Source organism: Bremia lactucae, linkage group LG1 (genome assembly GCF_004359215.1).
Source record: "Bremia lactucae strain SF5 linkage group LG1, whole genome shotgun sequence".
NCBI lineage: Eukaryota > Oomycota > Peronosporomycetes > Peronosporales > Peronosporaceae > Bremia > Bremia lactucae.
In genome coordinates, this window is record NC_090610.1 from 5,708,544 (window position 1) to 5,725,696 (window position 17,153).

Consider the following 17,153-nt stretch of genomic DNA (forward strand, 5'->3'; position numbering starts at 1 on the left):
ACGCGCTCTTAGAAGAAGCCGAGCGCACCATTTCAAAGGGTTTCGGTTTAACTTAAGAGACTTAAATAAACTAAACAACTAAGTATTTTTAAAGTTTCCTAAAACATTGTTCTTCCAATATGGGCCGACCTCAAGCGCCGAGCTGATGCAGCAAATGATGCACATGCTACAGCAACAACAAAGAGCTAATTAACACATGGGCCAATTCCCAAAAGGAAGGTGGGCTAAATGTAGACTGGCTAAGGATACCAACGTATAGCGGGAGAAGCGAAGAGTCGGTTCGACTTTCTTACGCCCAAGTACAGCAATTTTTTCTTGCGCGCGGTACGAAGTAAAAGAGGACGCAATGGCCCCTCAAGTACTCGCCGTACTAGCTCGTTGCGAGGACCAATAGCACAATGGTTCTTGCTGCGTTAATCAGATATTCACTCATTCGATGCGTGCTATTTCTAGCATTGAAAAAGGAATTTGTCCCTGTGTATCTGCAACGACGTCTTCGAGACGATCTGCATCGACGAAAACAATCCCATTGCAAAGGCTTAATGAACAGCATTGCGAAATTTCGACAAATTAGTTCGAAAGTTGAGGACATGACTGAAATAGACCGAATCATCTATTTTAAACGAGAGTTAAAAAGAACTCAAGAAGAAGTTCAATACTGACGGGGAAACACACTGTCGGAGGCTTCAACTGTGGCGCTCGACTTTGAACGCGCACATGTTGGCGGGTATCATCACCACACTGCTACAACCAATCGTCCTGGTCCACAATATGTGGCCAGAGAATTAAAAAAAGCCAGAGCAGATTGAAATCGACAATGCCCGGCCATTTCATAGGTCATCTCGCGTCCATAATCGACGTTTAAATAAATCAAAGTGTGTACACTGCAAGTAACTGGGGCACACGATTCAGCAGTGTTCAAGCGCAGGAACCAGCAAATTAATCGCGGCAATGGATATCGTCGCGATCGTGCAAATGTCAACTAATTCGAGAATGAGTCAGTCGAAGGGGAAACCATCCCGACCGCGTCAATTGAAGCTATCACCACACTAAGTAAAGGTTACGTTGCTTCGTTTATGGGAAAGGATTTAATCGTCAAAAAGGGTCATATTGACGATCGTGCTGTCAATATAATGCTCGATTCTGACGCCACATGCAACGTAGTGAAGCCGCGTCATGTCCGAAGTGGCAATTCAAGCCACTTGTTCCGACGGCACTAATAGCACCAAAATGAAGGTGAAGAAAGGAGTCGCAAATATATCTTAAGATGGTGATCAATTCTCTGACATTCCGGTCATTTAGTGGCCAATGAGCAATTCCCATGATGTAATTCTGGGTAAGCCTTGGTTAACTGCGCAAGAACCAATCATAAATTGGCGTGCTCATCAAGTCTCGACCAGAAGTGGTGACATACCACATGATGAGGTTTTTGAACCGGTCATTGTTTCCTCTGCCGATTTTTCAAGAAAATTGAGGGCATCACAATACGAAAAAGTCTATCCTGTCAAACTTTATCAAGTGTCGGAGTCTACAGTACCTCGTGAAAAACGGTTAAAGGCTTTGCTCGATTCCTACGAAGATGTATTCAGAATTAATAATAATAAATGTGTTGCCTCGTAATCGGTAAGTTGAGTTCGTAATCAACATGCAACTCGGTGCGCAACCGAGTAATTGTCCGCCAGTACGACTTTTAAAAGTTGAGCAAAAGACTTTACCAAAGTTCGTCGATGAGAACCTTTCACGGGGATGGATCGAATTTTCAGACTCGCCTTGGATATTAAACATCTTTGGCATTCCTACCAAGGACCTAAAAACCGGTACGAGTCTTCCTCGTTTGGAACAGATTCGATCCGGAAACGCAAACATTCTGCTTCGTTGGGTGGTTGACTTTCGTTACGTCAACTCGAGGTCAGTCGTCCCTTAAATACTTTTGCCGCGAATCGATGAGTTATTCGATAAGATGCAAGGTATGAGCTACTTCACAGTCATTGACTTAGCTCAAGGGTACCACCAGATACGTATCCATCCGGATAGCAAAAAGTACACTGCGTTTCGTACAACAAATCAAACATATCAGTGGTGCGTTGCTTCGATGGACCTTGCTGGAATGCCTGGCATTTGTCGCGCTTGATGCGTGTTCTTTTTGGGAAGTTCTCATTCGTTGAGGTATATTTAGATTACATATGCATCTTTTCCGTCTCTAAAGACGAGCATCTTGGACATCTTGCTATTGTGTTCGACGTTTAACGCAAGAAAAACTCTTCGCTCATATCGGCAAGTGCAAGTTTCTGCGTAAAGAGGTCAGCTTTTTGGGACACACTGTTTCTGGCAAAGGTTTGTCCGTTGATAAAACAAAAACGAAAGCAATCGCTAAGTGGCTACCACCTACCTCTGTATAGAATTTGAAAAGTTTTCTTGGTCTTGCTGATTATTATCGCTGCTTTATTCATCAATTTGCGCACAAAGTTCTGCCTATGAGCCATCTCGCTCAGAAAGGTTCTCCATGTGTGTGGAATACATTCCTTCCTAAGGCTGAAGTCTGCCTTACAAGCCGCACCTGTGCCGACTTCACCAACTTTTCACGCCCGTTTGTTCTCACTACGGATGCATAGGGGGCGTGTGTTAATGGTGTTTTATCGCAATTTATCAATGAATATGATGATCCAGTAGCGTTTAATCAAAGAAGCTTGAAATCCATGAGATTAATTCGCCTGCTCATGAGAAGGAGCTCTTTGCAATCAAATCTGGGTTTGACAAATGGCGTCATTATTTTATGGCCATCAATTTTGAGATCTTCACGAACAATAGCTACTGCTCTTGGTTGCTTCATCATCCGAGAGTCTCGCCAAAGTTGGCTTGATACTCGCTCAAAATACGTTTACTATACACCACATTAAAGGTGCTTTAGGCATCGCAGCTGATGCGCTTTCGCGCCAGCCTAATGATACTGTGGTGGACAATACCACTTTCACAAGTGCGATTCTAGCTGCCAACAACGAGGTGCACGGTTACTTTGTTCGCCCTCGGTGCCAACTCTGTCCCGGGCGGAAGCTGAGGCTCTGCAAGTTGCCACCTTAATGACGGAGTCGTATGTCGAGTATTCACAAGAAGTTCAAAAGCTTATTCAACAAGGCTACGCCAAACACACAAAGTTTAAGGAAGAATAGATTAGTTCTGATACAAGCTCATTGTCTACCAAACAAGACGAATTGTTGTTCTTGCGCACATCAAATAAGCTTACACGTCTGTGTATACCAAACAACAACCGTGTGTCCACAAAAGCAATATATGAATATCATGATTCGTCCATAGCTCATCCGGGCCCTTCTTGCGAATTGCTCAATAGTATAAGTTAAAGTCATTGCAAAGAGAAATCAAAGATTACGTCAAAACATGTGAAACTTGTACACGTTGGAAGCATAACAATCAGCTAAAATATAATTGCTGATGCCAATTCCAATACCTAGCGCTTGCTGGCAAGTAGTTTCAATGTACTTAAATACAGGGCTTCCGGTTTCCAGTAGATTCGATGCCATATTAACTGTTGTCGACAATTTTCCCATCGCACGAGGTACGCAGCAGTGAACGTAAAGAACGATGCTTGCACCACAGAAAAAGTATTTTTCGATCTGTAGTTCGACACCATGGTCATCATCAGCGACCGAGATAGAAACTTTACGCTCATGTTTTGGAAGTCTTTGATGACAATCATCGGTATTCGTCTAGACCACTCATCGGGCTCAAGCCGATGGACAGACCGAGCGCCAGAACATGTGGTAGAAGACTCAGATGCATGGTATCTTACCATGGCACTGACTGGGATGTCGCGTGGCTATTGAAGGTGAGTTCATTGCCCAAGCTCGTGCGGCTCGACATTTGTCGCAATTATATTGGCGAGTCGGGTCTAAAACGCATTATGGCTGCTCTCCGAGGTGGGGACCGAACACTTGGGAAACATAAGAGTATGCACACTCTACACTGGTAAGTGCATCTACTGGTTACTCTTACTCTGAAATTGATACGGGAAGAAAGGCACGCTCTGCATGGCAAAATGCACTTGGCTGGAATAGTCAACGAAAGTAGCTTGACGTATATGCAAAAGATTTTATCGAAGAACGAGCAAAGATTATCGATCAGGCTCGCAGAAATCTTCTAAAAGCACAAGCTTCGCAAAAGCAATTTTGCGACTAATAGTGCCGAATCAATCAAGCTGAATTCAAGGTTGGAGATCTGGTTACGCTTGATTCTCGCAGAATATTGTTGAAACACGCTGCGAAGGATATGGAGACACCAAGAGCCAAGTTTGCGGCAAGAAAGGTGGGACCATTCGAAATTATCAAAATGATTAATCTTAATGTGGCAACACTTAAGTTACCACAAAGTATGATAAGGGTTAATCCAACTTTTAACTTGATTTTATATCAAAGTATAAACCGAATTGTCGAAAAGGTTTCGAATTCGTCCGATACCGAAAGCATTTTTTTTTAAATTCGTGAATAATGGCACAGCGGATCATCTGCGAGTTATTGAACGTCTCTTGAAGAAAATTCAATTCAATCGTCAACCATACTGGCTCGCATAATGGTATGGCGAAACTAAGGAAGAAGCAAGCTGGGAAAAATATTCGCCGTGTCTCCCACTGGAAGGATCTCGTCACCGATTTCAATCACCGTCATAGAGAGATCAATTCGGGAAGGATGTCAGGACTAGTCAACTCGCTGACCCATTGACCACTCATTTCGGTTTATATTTTAAGCCATCCATTTATTTTACTGAAATTTACATATGCGCCATAGTAAAAATAAGTAAAAACGTTTGCGCTATTAGGAGAGATGATACTTAGTAAGAATTAGATTTAGGATAGGCGATACCTTAAGGAGTGACCCAAAAGTATCGGCTAGGAAAAGTAAATCTTAATTCAGTCGTAATTTACCCTCATTCCTTACAGAAGCTATCAAGAACGACTGAGGTGTCGGATCCCAAAGAATGGTCTCCATGGTGATTCAGCCAGTCTGGATAAAGTGACTTTTGCTGAGTATGAAAACACTGGTCCGGGCTCCAAGACGGATCAACGCGTGCCGTTTAGCACGCAGCTAAACAAAGCAATCGATATTAAAAAGGTCCTTGGTGATGGGTACAAGGATGAGTGGTTTGTGAATATATTCAAATGTGCGTTTCTTAGCATGGAAATAAGCCCTAAAAATAATTTGGCGATTAGTACACTTTCTAGCTTTCACATTTTATTAGGGACAACGATTGTATCGATAGTTGGGGGCATATTTGTGTTAAGAAGACGACTAACTAAATCGTTATTCACAGAAGCAGGATCACATCCCTTTGTGCCATTGTGTTGTGAGACCCTTTTAGATGAAGTTACAGGTGATAAAAGATAGAACATGTACGAAAAAGTAATAAAATTTTGCCCGTCACCGGTCCGAGGTCCCAAATGATTGACTCGGTAAACTAAAAAAAAAATTTGCAGCTGCTTTCTGCAGTTTCAAATTTCATTCATCCTTCTGTTGCTTTTCTTCGAGAGCACAGTACACCTATAAATGATGTTCGGTAGCTCCAACTTCCACCAAAGTTTGCCAAGGCGGTCGACTATAAGAGAAGACATGTTCTGTGTATAAAGACAAACCCTTTTGAAAAGACTTGTCGGCTTTTGTCTTACGCTTCGCTTTTCGAAAAAGTCATATTGTAAACCCTTAATCTTGTTCTTGCCATGATCTGTTTTTCCTTCTTCGAATAACAAAGCACATTTAGATTCGTCTTCGTGGGATCGCAGTTTGAGTAATGAGCGATTCCGGAACGCTTATATGCTTCAACACTCAGCGCAAACGCAAAGCACCTGCGGTTCAGATAATGTATTACCTGGAAGGAGGACTGCTCATGATTAACAATCTGCTGCAGACCGACGTCTGGGTAAATGATGAATATCGAACACATTGCAGCGTATGCATTCAGCAATTTCTGCCTCTTCGGCGACGTCACCACTGTCGAACATGCGGGGAGGTCGTGTGCGGTGGCTGTTCAAGCCAACACGCCATTCGACTTACAGACATGAATGTGCAGTGTGAGACCCGAGTCTGTACGTTTTGCATCATTCGTGCCACAGACGCATCAATCAAAGCGAACGAAGCGGCGTTAAACGAGACCAGCGTTGCATGCCCTCGGCTTTCCACCGTCTGTGTAATGAGTCTTGCTGCTCCTCCAGCCGTTCGACGCCAAAAGCGAATTTCACCGCATTGTGAGAATTTAAATCTAATGGAGGGCGATACGGCACAGCAGCGGCCACAACATGTAGCAACAGAAAAAAGTGCAAGACTTAAAGTCGCTCGACATGCTACCCTTCAAATTGTACAAGATGACCCGACCATGAACTTGTTGGTGGGCATCGTGTCACGGACGCTTCTGTGCCCTGGAGCATTCATTGGCACCATGGAAGATTCTGTGCTGTGGGTAAAAGCCAGCGTGGGTTTAGATGACCACGTCAAAAACATTTTAAGTGATAATAGTGTATGTCTCTACACGCTCATGCAGGACACGACGGTGATTATCGAAGATACATATGCTGAGAATCCTTTTATCGGAGGAGATAAAGTAATAGGAAGCACATTCGTACGCTTCTTTGCCGGAACGCCCATTCGTGTTCAAGGCCACGGAATCGGCGTTGTGTGCGCCTTTGATACAGAGCCGCACTCACGAACCACGGATGCGATGAAGTGTAATCTTGAAGCTGTGGCGAAGATTGTATCCGAAGTATTCGAACAGCGAGTTGCAGCGGAGAATGCCGAGGAAATTGATAGGCAGGGCAACTTTCAGCAACTAGAAACGGAAACGGACCACCATATCGATGTGCTGCATTCGTCGCGACACAAAACGAACCGACATGGCCCTGACGTAGCACATTCATCAGCGTACTTGCCAAGTCAGTATGCGAAGAATATACCGATGGCAATGGATTTCTTTATCCAATTGCAAAGAAGCGCATGGGCTGAACTCAGAATTCCGTCAGAATCAAGCACCAACAAAACTATGAGGACGTTTGAGCTCTTGGATTCGAAGCACCAATTTACCAGAAGTGTGATGAAGATAGTGGCTGACTGCTACAGCATCGTCTCTGAGCTGTTGGACTACGAGGACGCCCACTTGTATCAATATCTCTTTTCACGAGTATCCAGCCGACGTAAATTAAGCAGGCAAACTTGGGTAGATTGCGTTAATTTGCACCCGAGCTTCGGGACAATCAGTGCGGAACAGTTGCAAGTCGTGACGCATCATCGAGAGTATCCGGATGGCAGCAACGTGATCGTGGCAATGATTGCTACAGCAGCCATAGACGTAAGTGAGTGTGGTCTACTATTCGGCTTTTTCATTGCACCAAGCGATCACAACAACGAGCTGAACTCTGTCAATGTGTCGTGCATCACTGCGTTGTCGAACGAGAACCACCCGCAATATTTTAATCTCAGTCTTGAGTTGCTTCGTCAACTCAACGAAAAAATATCGATGCCTCGATTCGTTCGCCTTCCTAGCGAGATGGGAACTTCCACGACTTCATCAATTTCGCAAGAAAAGGTACTGTCGGACAGTGATCGAAGGCATATTTGGAAGGAAAATCAAGAATCGAAACATGACAGAAATGAATCGAAGCGCTCTTATGTCAGCTCCAACACAAGCGCTACCTCATCTCGCGGCGAAACCAGCGAACAATATGTGCCAGCGGGCAACTATGCCGCACAGGTGTCACCATACGACTTTACGCACGTAACTCACTTAGACACGAACGAGCAACTGCTGCTCGATTTGCTTGAAAAAACTCTTAGCACTCAGGAAATTCTAGCCGAGAGGCAGCACGAGATGGACAGCGTCATTACAAAACATGAACTTCAGCTTAAACGCATTTCTTCGGCAGTCTCACGCGTAGAATCCATGCTTCGTGACGTGAAAGTCTCGAAATCGAGGAGATAATCGACATATTGTCCCTATTGAAACTTATGCGTTACTTCAGTTAAATCAGCTATTTAGAATGCCCGAAAGCTTAACATGCAGGTCAACAATCGAGCCTTAAGACCACCACTATCTTCTCTCGCACAGCGCATAGTACCTTCATTAATATGGCAAAGATCACAAACAACAAATTCAGTGTTTCGGTCCGTCTCGTGCACTCAAAATTCTGGATCTTTCGAGGCACTGGCCCGCACCTTTGCCTCAATTGAGGTGAGCTGTTGGCATCGTCGCGAGTCTCGCCGATACTCCTGACGCACTTATTGCGTGATATAGGAGGTGAAAAGCTCACGTATCGTGAGCATAGGGCGGCTGGCCGACGAATATCGCCGTTTATTGGCCCTCTCGACCCCACGAGCGCTTGCTAGCGCCTTGTACCTTACGGCCTCGCAGCTGGCATCACCGTACGAAGGCGTGGAACTCCGGTTTGGAGCCAAGAGCTTTGTAAATCTCCTAAGGCAACTAGAGACAAAGCAGGGCTCTAAAATAAGCTCGGAGCAAACATTGGACAAGCTCCTGGCGTCGTATCCAGACTACGGACAAGCCACACAGGCGCTGCTGGATAGCGGGTGCATCGCGATACCAACACTTGAGAAAAGCAGAGAACCACTAAAAATCCAAATGGTGCATGATCAACTCATGGAAATCGCTTCGGACAAAGGAGTTGGTGGAATGGCGCGGAAGCAGCAACTTGCGCTTAAACTACTTCAGCAATGCAGGTACAGCCACTCGCGTTATTGCAATGATGCATTAATTTAATCGCTTTGTTAACTCATAGATGCTCTGAAGAGCGCATTTTTATCGTTCGAATGCTGGCAGTGCGTATAAATGCTATAAACGGTTTTGACAATACATTAGTAACGACTGCACTGCTCCATAGCATCAAAATTTGCGAATTAGAATGGGGGATAAGTCGATTCTTTCTGCTCTTGCAATGGCCAGCTTTTCATCGAATGATAGCGAACAAGCATCGGAAATGATGACAGCGTGGATCGATTGCGTCACGCTTGCCTATGCCCAGCATCCGAACTTTTGCGTACTGGCTGAGTCAGTGCATGCGAGTCAGCACAAAGATAACGTTTCTCGAAGAATTGAGTGGATGCATCATCAAGCTCTACCGACAACTGGGGTACCAGTGCTGACAATGTCTGCTTACCCGGTATCTAGCATTGCGGCAGTGCTGGATCGTGTAATTAAGACTAAAAGTCGCACTGCTACGTGCGAGTACAAATATGACGGCGTACGCGTTCAGGTACATTTGTCTGTATCTAATAGTAACGGAGTTACTAGATCTGTGGGACGTATCTTTAGTCGCAATATGGAAGACGTCACTGAGCGGTATTCATCGCTTCTGAATGTGCTGGAGATGCAAATAAAAGCTCGCAATGCAACGGTGCGATATCCTACTCCTGTGACGTCACTTACAGTTGAGGGGGAGGTTGTCGCTGTTGATCGAGAAAAAAAAGAATTTTTTCCATTTCAAGTGCTACAAACGAAAACGACAACAGAATTTTGTTTGTTTCTGTTTGATCTGCTGGTGCTTAATGGGACAAACCTCTTGCAGGTAGATTGGGCTACAAGCACTTTAAGACAAGTGTTCTCACTATGTTTGCTACCACTATGTAACTCAGGCACCGCTACGCAAACGGCGAAACTTACTTCATGATTCAATGGAGGAAGTGTCGGGATATGTCGAATTTGTAAAGCGCATCGACATCACGTTGTCAACAAACGATGCGATGTCTCTACAATCAAATATTGCCAATGAAACTGCAGCTGTGCAAGAATGTCTCGAGCGAGCAGTGACTAGCGGTTGTGAAGGATTAATGGTTAAAATTTTGGATGACGACGACTCTCAATATCGAGCTGGTCATCGTACGTACTCGTGGATGAAGCTAAAACACGACTATATTTTTAGTGCGCCGAAAATGGAAAGCAAATCGAAGAAAAGAATTGCTACGACGGGCAACGGAACGTTTCTTGCTGACACGCTAGATCTAGTCCCCATCGGGGCATTTCACGGGAAAGGTCGCCGTGCAGGAGTGTTTGGGTCTTTTCTAATGGCGACTTACAATTCAACCAGCGGCAAATTTGAGGTACTGATGACGAAAGTTCAAGTGATATACTCATAAGGTTTACGAAGGCATTTTTTAATATTGTAGACGATTGGTAAGGTTGGAACCGGCTTCTTGGATGCTGAGCTATTGGAGGTAACGGCACGCTTTCAGGAGCATATCCTTCCTGAAGCGAATCAAGTGCCCATGCAGTACCAATCGGTAGCCATCCAAAGTCGCCACCCTGACTTTTGGCTCTCACCCGAGGAAGTATGGGAGATAAAAGCCACTCAACTGACGAAATCCTCTTCGTACACTTGCGGTGCTGGCCTCGCAACCACGAAAGTCGACAACTTAGAAAACGTCTCGCCAGCAAAGGGATTAGCACTTCGATTTCCACGCTTCATTCGCTTTCGGACCGACAAAAATCCTCTCCAGGCTACGGACAGCGACGAGGTAGTTAAATATTTTGAACAGCAACAGCAGCTGAATTCTTGCTAGAAATAGAAACAAATGAAACAATTGGTTTTGTAATTTGGTTCGCTACCATAGAATTTTCTATGACATTTTATAATTAGCACTTTGCTGGTTTTCGTTACTTCTAAAAAATGCGACTTCAAGCATTTCGCTCACTTTATGGCAAGTTTCACGTAAATACCACTGCCACTGCCACTGCCTTAACCGCAACCAGCTCTCTGCTTCCGCGGGGCGCGCGCAAATTTGCCACAGCACTTAGTAATGAATTCTTGGACGGCAACGGCGACACAAATTCGGCCAAAGAACGGGATGCCGTGCGTATCACTAAAGTGGTGGACCTAATCGATGACCGGGCAGTGCTCGTCACGTTCGAGGATGGCGCCACTGCAAAGTTCCACAATATATGGCTGCGTGATCACTGCCGTTGTGAGCACTGTATGCATCCGGAGACGCAGCAGCGCCAGCTCGATACGGCTTCTATCCCATTGAACATGCCATTACAAAGGCTTGATGTCACGGACGCTGGAAACATGGTAGTAATCGACTGGGACGCCCCTGTGCGCGGTACCATGTGCGAACGTAGCAAATATCACGCGAAATGGCTGCGTGAGCATGCGTATGCTTTTGAAGGTGGTACTGCAGAAGATAAGGCCACCGCACCTTATCCGAAATTATATCGCCAGCCGCGCCTAACGACCAAGAAGTTATGGGCTGGTGCCGACTTCAAGTTGCCAACGTACGACTTTGCCAAGAGTGTAAGCAACATTGAGCCGCTCATGCGTGACTTGTACATGTATGGTCTTGTGCAAGTGGTCGGCACGCCAAGCTCCATGGAAGCCACGGAGCAATTTGCAACAAAGATTGGATTCGTGCTGCGCACGATCTACGGCACCATGTGGACAACTAATCCGCACAATGATGCCGAGGGGTACAACGATACCGCAGCGACGAATTTGGAGCTACTCCATCACACCGACGGAACGTATATGAGCACTCCACCTGGCCTGCAAATCTTCAATTGTGTCGACCAGGCGGGCAAGGGCGGTGAAAGTCGCTATGTCGACGCGTTTCACGTCGTCCAAACGCTCAAAAACGAACATCGTGAAGCTTTTCAATTTTTAAGTGAAACTTCTCTTCCGTATTTCACTGTGGACAATGACGCCCACTTGGCCACAATGGAACCGCTCATTGGATTAGACTATGCTGGCAATATCACGCAATTTCGCCACAACGACTACGACCGTGCCCCGCTGACGCACTTAAATTGTGACCAAGTGTTCAAATTTTACGAGGCTCACCGGAATCTGCTCGAGATTATTCGTCGACCCGAGATGGAGTTTTGTACCAAGTTAAAGGTGGGTCAAATGATGGTCATTGACAATCAACGCGTCATGCACGGTCGTAACGCCTTTCATGGCAAAGATCGTGCACTCGTTGGCTGCTACATTGGTCGCACGGAGTATGAAAGCCGCTTGCGCGTTCTTGGCATTATTTAGCTAAGTGGTCGAGTCGTTTATCATAATACTAGCTCTATTAGAACTTACTAGTCAACATCACCTCCTCACGCTATTTCCCATGCAACAAAGTTGCGACTATCAAGTGTCAGTGGAGCAATAATCGTGTCGCTACCCCATCCATGAGTACGCATCAATTGCTGACGACGCTCTTCAACGATCTCAATCTCCAAGAGCTGAACAATGTCTTCAAAGTTAGGACGACGTATTGGAATGTCGTCCCAGCATCGCTGCATGATTTTAGCAAACAATCGTGGGCAGCCCCGAGGAATAGTTGGCCGGACCCCGCTAAGCACTGCCTCTGCCACGGCTAGATTACTTCCTGGGATATCTGCATATGGTGAACCACATGTGAACAGTTGCCAGCAAATAATGCCGAAGCTGTACACATCAATCTTGACGGAATATTCCGACGTGGCCTCGTCTTTTAGCACCTCAGGAGCTGCCCAACACGCACTGCCAATATTTGTTGTCATTTGAGCAGTCACATCAGCTGACCGGAAAGACGTTGGTCGACAACCATCCACGCCGCAAGTGCGAAGCAGACGAGATTCCCCAAAATCCGCAACTTTAAGCATTTCCTGCTTTGAGTCAAAGATGCAATTTAATGGTTTGAGGTCTCGATGCACAATTGGTACAGGAAGCCCATGCAGGAAGCGCATCCCGACTGCAATCATCAGTGCATAGCGCAATCCACGCTCGTACGAAAATGGCGTGTTCTGATTCAGATCTATCATCTTTTGTAGCGTACCACCGCCAAGATACTCGTACACAATGTAGAGATTACAATCGCTTGTGTAGCAACCATACGTCATCATCACGCACGGGTGCACAAGCTTCGAAGACAAGTAGGCTTCTTCCTTTACGTGCTCTAGACATTCTATGTTAGCATACTTGAAAGTTTTCACAGCGACCTCGATCGATCTAACTTCCATTCCGTCCACATATCCTCTCTGTCGCCACATTGCCTTTAGCACGACGGCAAACGTTCCTTCTCCAGCAATTGTGACTGGATCATCGAACTCAATACTACTCGGGTCAATGGCTTTTAGTGACAATCCAAAATCAAACGCTTTTCGGCATCGGTGAAAGTTTGTTAAAGTGATAACGGCGAAGCATACTCCTAATACGTCATATACGGATCGCAATGCAAAAAATGCAATCAATGGAACACTCGAAAGCTCCGACACTTTAAGTGCTGTGAGAAGAATAAGGCTACCCCAGCATACGAAAAAGGCCATTAGGTACGATCGCGCCACATTGTTCAGTCGTTCGGTAGCCGACATTGGATAGCATTTACCAATGGTACGTTTGAAACGCAAGTAAAGGATGATATTATAGGCGAATGCTAACAATGGGTAGTACACGTACAGGATTAAACGGCATGTTGGATTCAGACACGGTGAAAAAGTCTCCTCGTCCAGTATCAAGTCTTCCGTCAGATCTGTTGAGCTTGACGTCGATTTGCTTTGAATAGTCGAATCATGTGGTTTGGAGCCAGCAAGCGCCAATGCCACTGCGGACATAACAGAGAAAATCAAAACATTCAGTGTGTACCGGTGATATCGGCGCTTGGCGCTTTGCAAATCCATTAATACGTCCACATATGACACGACCGATCGATACATGTCGAACGCAATCGCACACGCAAACGAAATTTGCGCAAAATTAAAGAAACACTCGAATATGCAGAAGACACTGTACGTCACGCCCGGCAACGAAGACGTTTCGAGCATAACTCGTAGTAACGACGTGATCCAATATCCACATTGAACACTGCTTAACGTTAATACAAATGGGTGTGAATATGTCCGGAAACTATGGAATAGTACGTGCATGACCACAACAACAAGTGACATCCATAATGAGAGCACCATCAAGAAACAGTGGACATACGTATACGAGTCAGTATACATGCGTGCATGAGTATTGTCGTCCAAATCGGTCCACATATCGTCTCCATCTGTTGCAATACGGGAACTTTTTGATGTTAAATCAGCCTTAGACCCACCGCTGCCGGAAATAGTCACAAAGCCGTCGCCACCACTGCTATTGCTGATCGTCGTGCTATTTTTGGTATCAAATGACTTGCTTTGAATGTTTACACCAACTTTGGCAATGAAAACGGCAGCTACTACGAACACAGACAGCGTCACGCCAGAACATGCAATAAAGTAGCCTATCCTGTTTCGTGCTCGTGCTCGTTCTTGATTTTTTTCTAGTATTCTCGTATGCATGGCCTGCATCGTCAATTGTTGCTGCCGCCTTTTCCTGTTTTTCTTTTCCTCATCGCTATTCATCGTGTGAGCACAATGTCTGTTTTCGAATCCGTTGTCACTAAAACAAAGACTTGCGCCACGAATTCCCCCTAATGCTCCCTTTAGCTGAATGCGACTGTCTATTGCCACACGATGTTCCTCCTGTCCTGAGTCATAATTTGGCGTAAAGTGTGCCATATAGGCAGGTGATCCTGAGTCTCTAGTTTGTTCTGCAGGAGGAATCGTTTTGATTGATGCGATCGTATGAAATGTCTCAATCTTGTCCCTTTCTTTTCTTCGTTTATTAAACGCTTGTTCACTGCTTGTTTTGCTGCTGTTGCTGCAACTGTCGTCTACACTACTATGAACGTTGCCAATTGAATTCCTTTCTTTAGAGCTAATGGATGACAAAAAAGACTCGAGGATACTTCTGATGTACATTTCCTGGGCAGCATTGCGGCTATCCACACGATCATCAGTCCGCCGTCTCTTATGTCGTATGGCCGATATGCGTTTCCACCAGCTATTACCACAGCTAGAGTCACTACCACTTGTACTTTTCAAGATCGTCAAATTAATAGCAGCAGTATTATCATTGCTTTTGTCTGACAAGTCGAAGGGCGCAGGCAGATCTGGCACTACCGATGACTTAGATGAAACGATGGGATAGTCGCCGGCATGCATACTGGCTGCAGCAATGGAGGCTGGGGCAGTGGCTTACTAGATGGTGTTATTGGAAGCGTTAGGTACTCACTGTTCGCGAAGATTAGTGAGTTCAGGGGTATGGAAAATAAAATGACAGATGCTTTTGCGTTTAATTAAAAATTATCTTCTAAAAACAATATTCCCGGCAGATTATAATCAAAGCCATTGAGCCATATTGCACAGTTGTCAGTGCCATGTGACCAATTCTCAAGATCACGGGCATTCACTAATCGTCTATCCTTTTGTTGCATTAATTGACAAACACATTTAACTTAGATCCAAAACTAGTTTTAGCTTGGTATAAATGCATGTCCAGGGCGACTTTTTTGCGGCAAGAAGCCTTTCATTGGCAATTCAAGAAATAATATTTGATTTATCAATTCAAGTTAGAATCAAAACCTCACTTTTAAGCAAAATAAAAATAGCGGCACTTTACATTTAGTAACACCAGTCACGGTACTTCCTTTGACATGTAATAATTTTAAGCATCGATGCATCTAAATCACGCAATGAATAAGATGAGAAACCTGAAAAGGCTAGATCCATTTGCAGCCACCGTAGAGAATTTTTCTCGTTTAATTAGGAAGTGTGCCAGATTTTTGCAAAATATAGTAAAGGCGGTTTTGGACTAGCGATGACAAGATGAGATGCTTGATCGCTCATGCGAGTGAAATTGGGTTGGAACATCGGAGCTGCGACTTCTATGCTGTTCGGTCATTATACACAAGTATACACAAGTATACAAATGTGCATACATCGGAGCTGCGACTCCCAATTTCACTCGTTGACTGCACATCCAAATCCAACAGCTCAGTTAAAAATTTGTCTATTACGTTAGAATAGACTGAGTGGCCTCTCAATCTACCAGCAACTAACTATTCTCACTGATATAAATACTAAACTACACAGTTTTTAAATTTGCACCTTTTAGGTATGGGATGTTGCTTGAATGTTGCTTGATCATGCGTCTAAATGTATTTTTTCTGGCCAGGATGTGTCGGGGTGAAGGCGACCTTCGTTAAAAAATCAATCTTCCCTGGCTCAGACAGTAGAGCACCCGCTCACCAAGCGGGAGGTCGTGGGTTCGAACCCCACAGCGCGCAACATTTGGTCCCGGATTGCTACCTCCATAGCGTAGAATGGCCGATATAGGTTCATAACCTTAGCCGAACAGAATTGGAGAGGTGAGAAAGGCCCACCGCGAGTACGCTTAGTCCAATTGGCGGAGTCCCTTCTGTCCAGTCTCCAGCTAAATGAACCTTAGAGGCAAAGGCACAACGGCTCCAGGTGTACAGAGGTCGGGTCACTCGCTAGAGTTTTGTTTTACCTTCACCCTGCGGATAAACTTAATCATGCGCAGCCAAGTCTGGTCGCCAATGCCGGAGTCGATGCGTTCCTCACGCACAATGATATCTTCGTCCTCGGTCACGTGCATGGCAAAGCAGTGAGCTCGCATATTGCGTTTGAATGTGCCGACAATGTAAACTCCAGGCTCGAGAACTCGGACGCCATTGTCGCCAGGGAGAACGCGTCTTGCAATCGCCAAGGGTCCTGCACCTTCACCATCGAAGAGGTTAACGCGGAAAGTTTCGATGTCAATATCGATCCCGCACTTGGACACTCCCTTAATGCAATAGCGGACGATCTCGCTAGTCTTGTGAAAGCCTTCGTCCAGCGGGAACTTGGACTTGGCCGCGTCTTCGAGATACTGCGTCCAGATGCTCGGGAGTTGCTCACTCTCATGCTGGTAGCCGAGCAGCTCGAGCGCCATTTGAATTGCATGAGGAAGGCACGAATTATCTTCATTGTCTGCGATCGCACTGTACGCCCGCGCGTTACGGCTGATGAAGGCTTGGTATGTCACCTCCTGGTTCGGGTAACGCTGGTAATAGGCGTCAACGGTCTCGATGAGGTTGGCGTTGCCGTCCTCTATGAGCTGGTTTCGTGGGAGCCAGACAGAGTTGAAGTCGTCCAGCCACGTCACGTGATACTCAATCCAGTCGCCGTCGTTCGCCGCTTGTCGATAGTGTCAACATCACCCCTCTCCTCCAACACAACGGACTTCCTAGTGCGCTTGACCGGGCGCATTGCCTCTAGCTGCTGTGCAGTCCGCTTTCGGAGCTGGTACCGAGTCGCCA

General features: G+C 45.5%; 5 protein-coding genes across 5 annotated transcripts; 3 read left to right on the forward strand and 2 right to left on the reverse strand.

The window, feature by feature from the left end:
* Window positions 1–5,793: 5,793 nt before the first annotated feature.
* Window positions 5,794–7,971, forward strand: CCR75_000511 (uncharacterized protein; the record flags this gene model as incomplete). The annotated part of the gene is made up of 1 exon (XM_067958618.1): window positions 5,794–7,971. The coding sequence occupies one exon, from the start codon at window positions 5,794–5,796 to the stop codon at window positions 7,969–7,971; it is 2,178 nt and encodes a 725-aa protein (XP_067822319.1).
* Window positions 7,972–8,046: 75 nt separating this feature from the next.
* On the forward strand, window positions 8,047–10,562 carry CCR75_000510 (uncharacterized protein; the record flags this gene model as incomplete). The annotated part of the gene is made up of 6 exons (XM_067958617.1): window positions 8,047–8,220; window positions 8,284–8,726; window positions 8,786–8,825; window positions 8,888–9,571; window positions 9,639–10,103; window positions 10,170–10,562. The coding sequence occupies 6 exons, from the start codon at window positions 8,047–8,049 to the stop codon at window positions 10,560–10,562; spliced, it is 2,199 nt and encodes a 732-aa protein (XP_067822320.1).
* Window positions 10,563–11,713: 1,151 nt separating this feature from the next.
* On the forward strand, window positions 11,714–12,034 carry CCR75_000509 (uncharacterized protein; the record flags this gene model as incomplete). Its single annotated transcript, XM_067958616.1, has 1 exon — window positions 11,714–12,034. One exon carries the CDS (start codon window positions 11,714–11,716, stop codon window positions 12,032–12,034), a length of 321 nt encoding a protein of 106 aa, XP_067822753.1.
* A 65-nt stretch (window positions 12,035–12,099) lies between these two features.
* CCR75_000508 (uncharacterized protein) lies at window positions 12,100–14,994 on the reverse strand (the record flags this gene model as incomplete). The annotated part of the gene is made up of 1 exon (XM_067958615.1): window positions 12,100–14,994. The coding sequence occupies one exon, from the start codon at window positions 14,992–14,994 to the stop codon at window positions 12,100–12,102; it is 2,895 nt and encodes a 964-aa protein (XP_067822752.1).
* A 1,324-nt stretch (window positions 14,995–16,318) lies between these two features.
* CCR75_000507 (uncharacterized protein) lies at window positions 16,319–17,103 on the reverse strand (the record flags this gene model as incomplete). The annotated part of the gene is made up of 2 exons (XM_067958614.1): window positions 16,319–17,031; window positions 17,055–17,103. 2 exons carry the CDS (start codon window positions 17,101–17,103, stop codon window positions 16,319–16,321), a joined length of 762 nt encoding a protein of 253 aa, XP_067822751.1.
* Window positions 17,104–17,153: the final 50 nt, after the last annotated feature.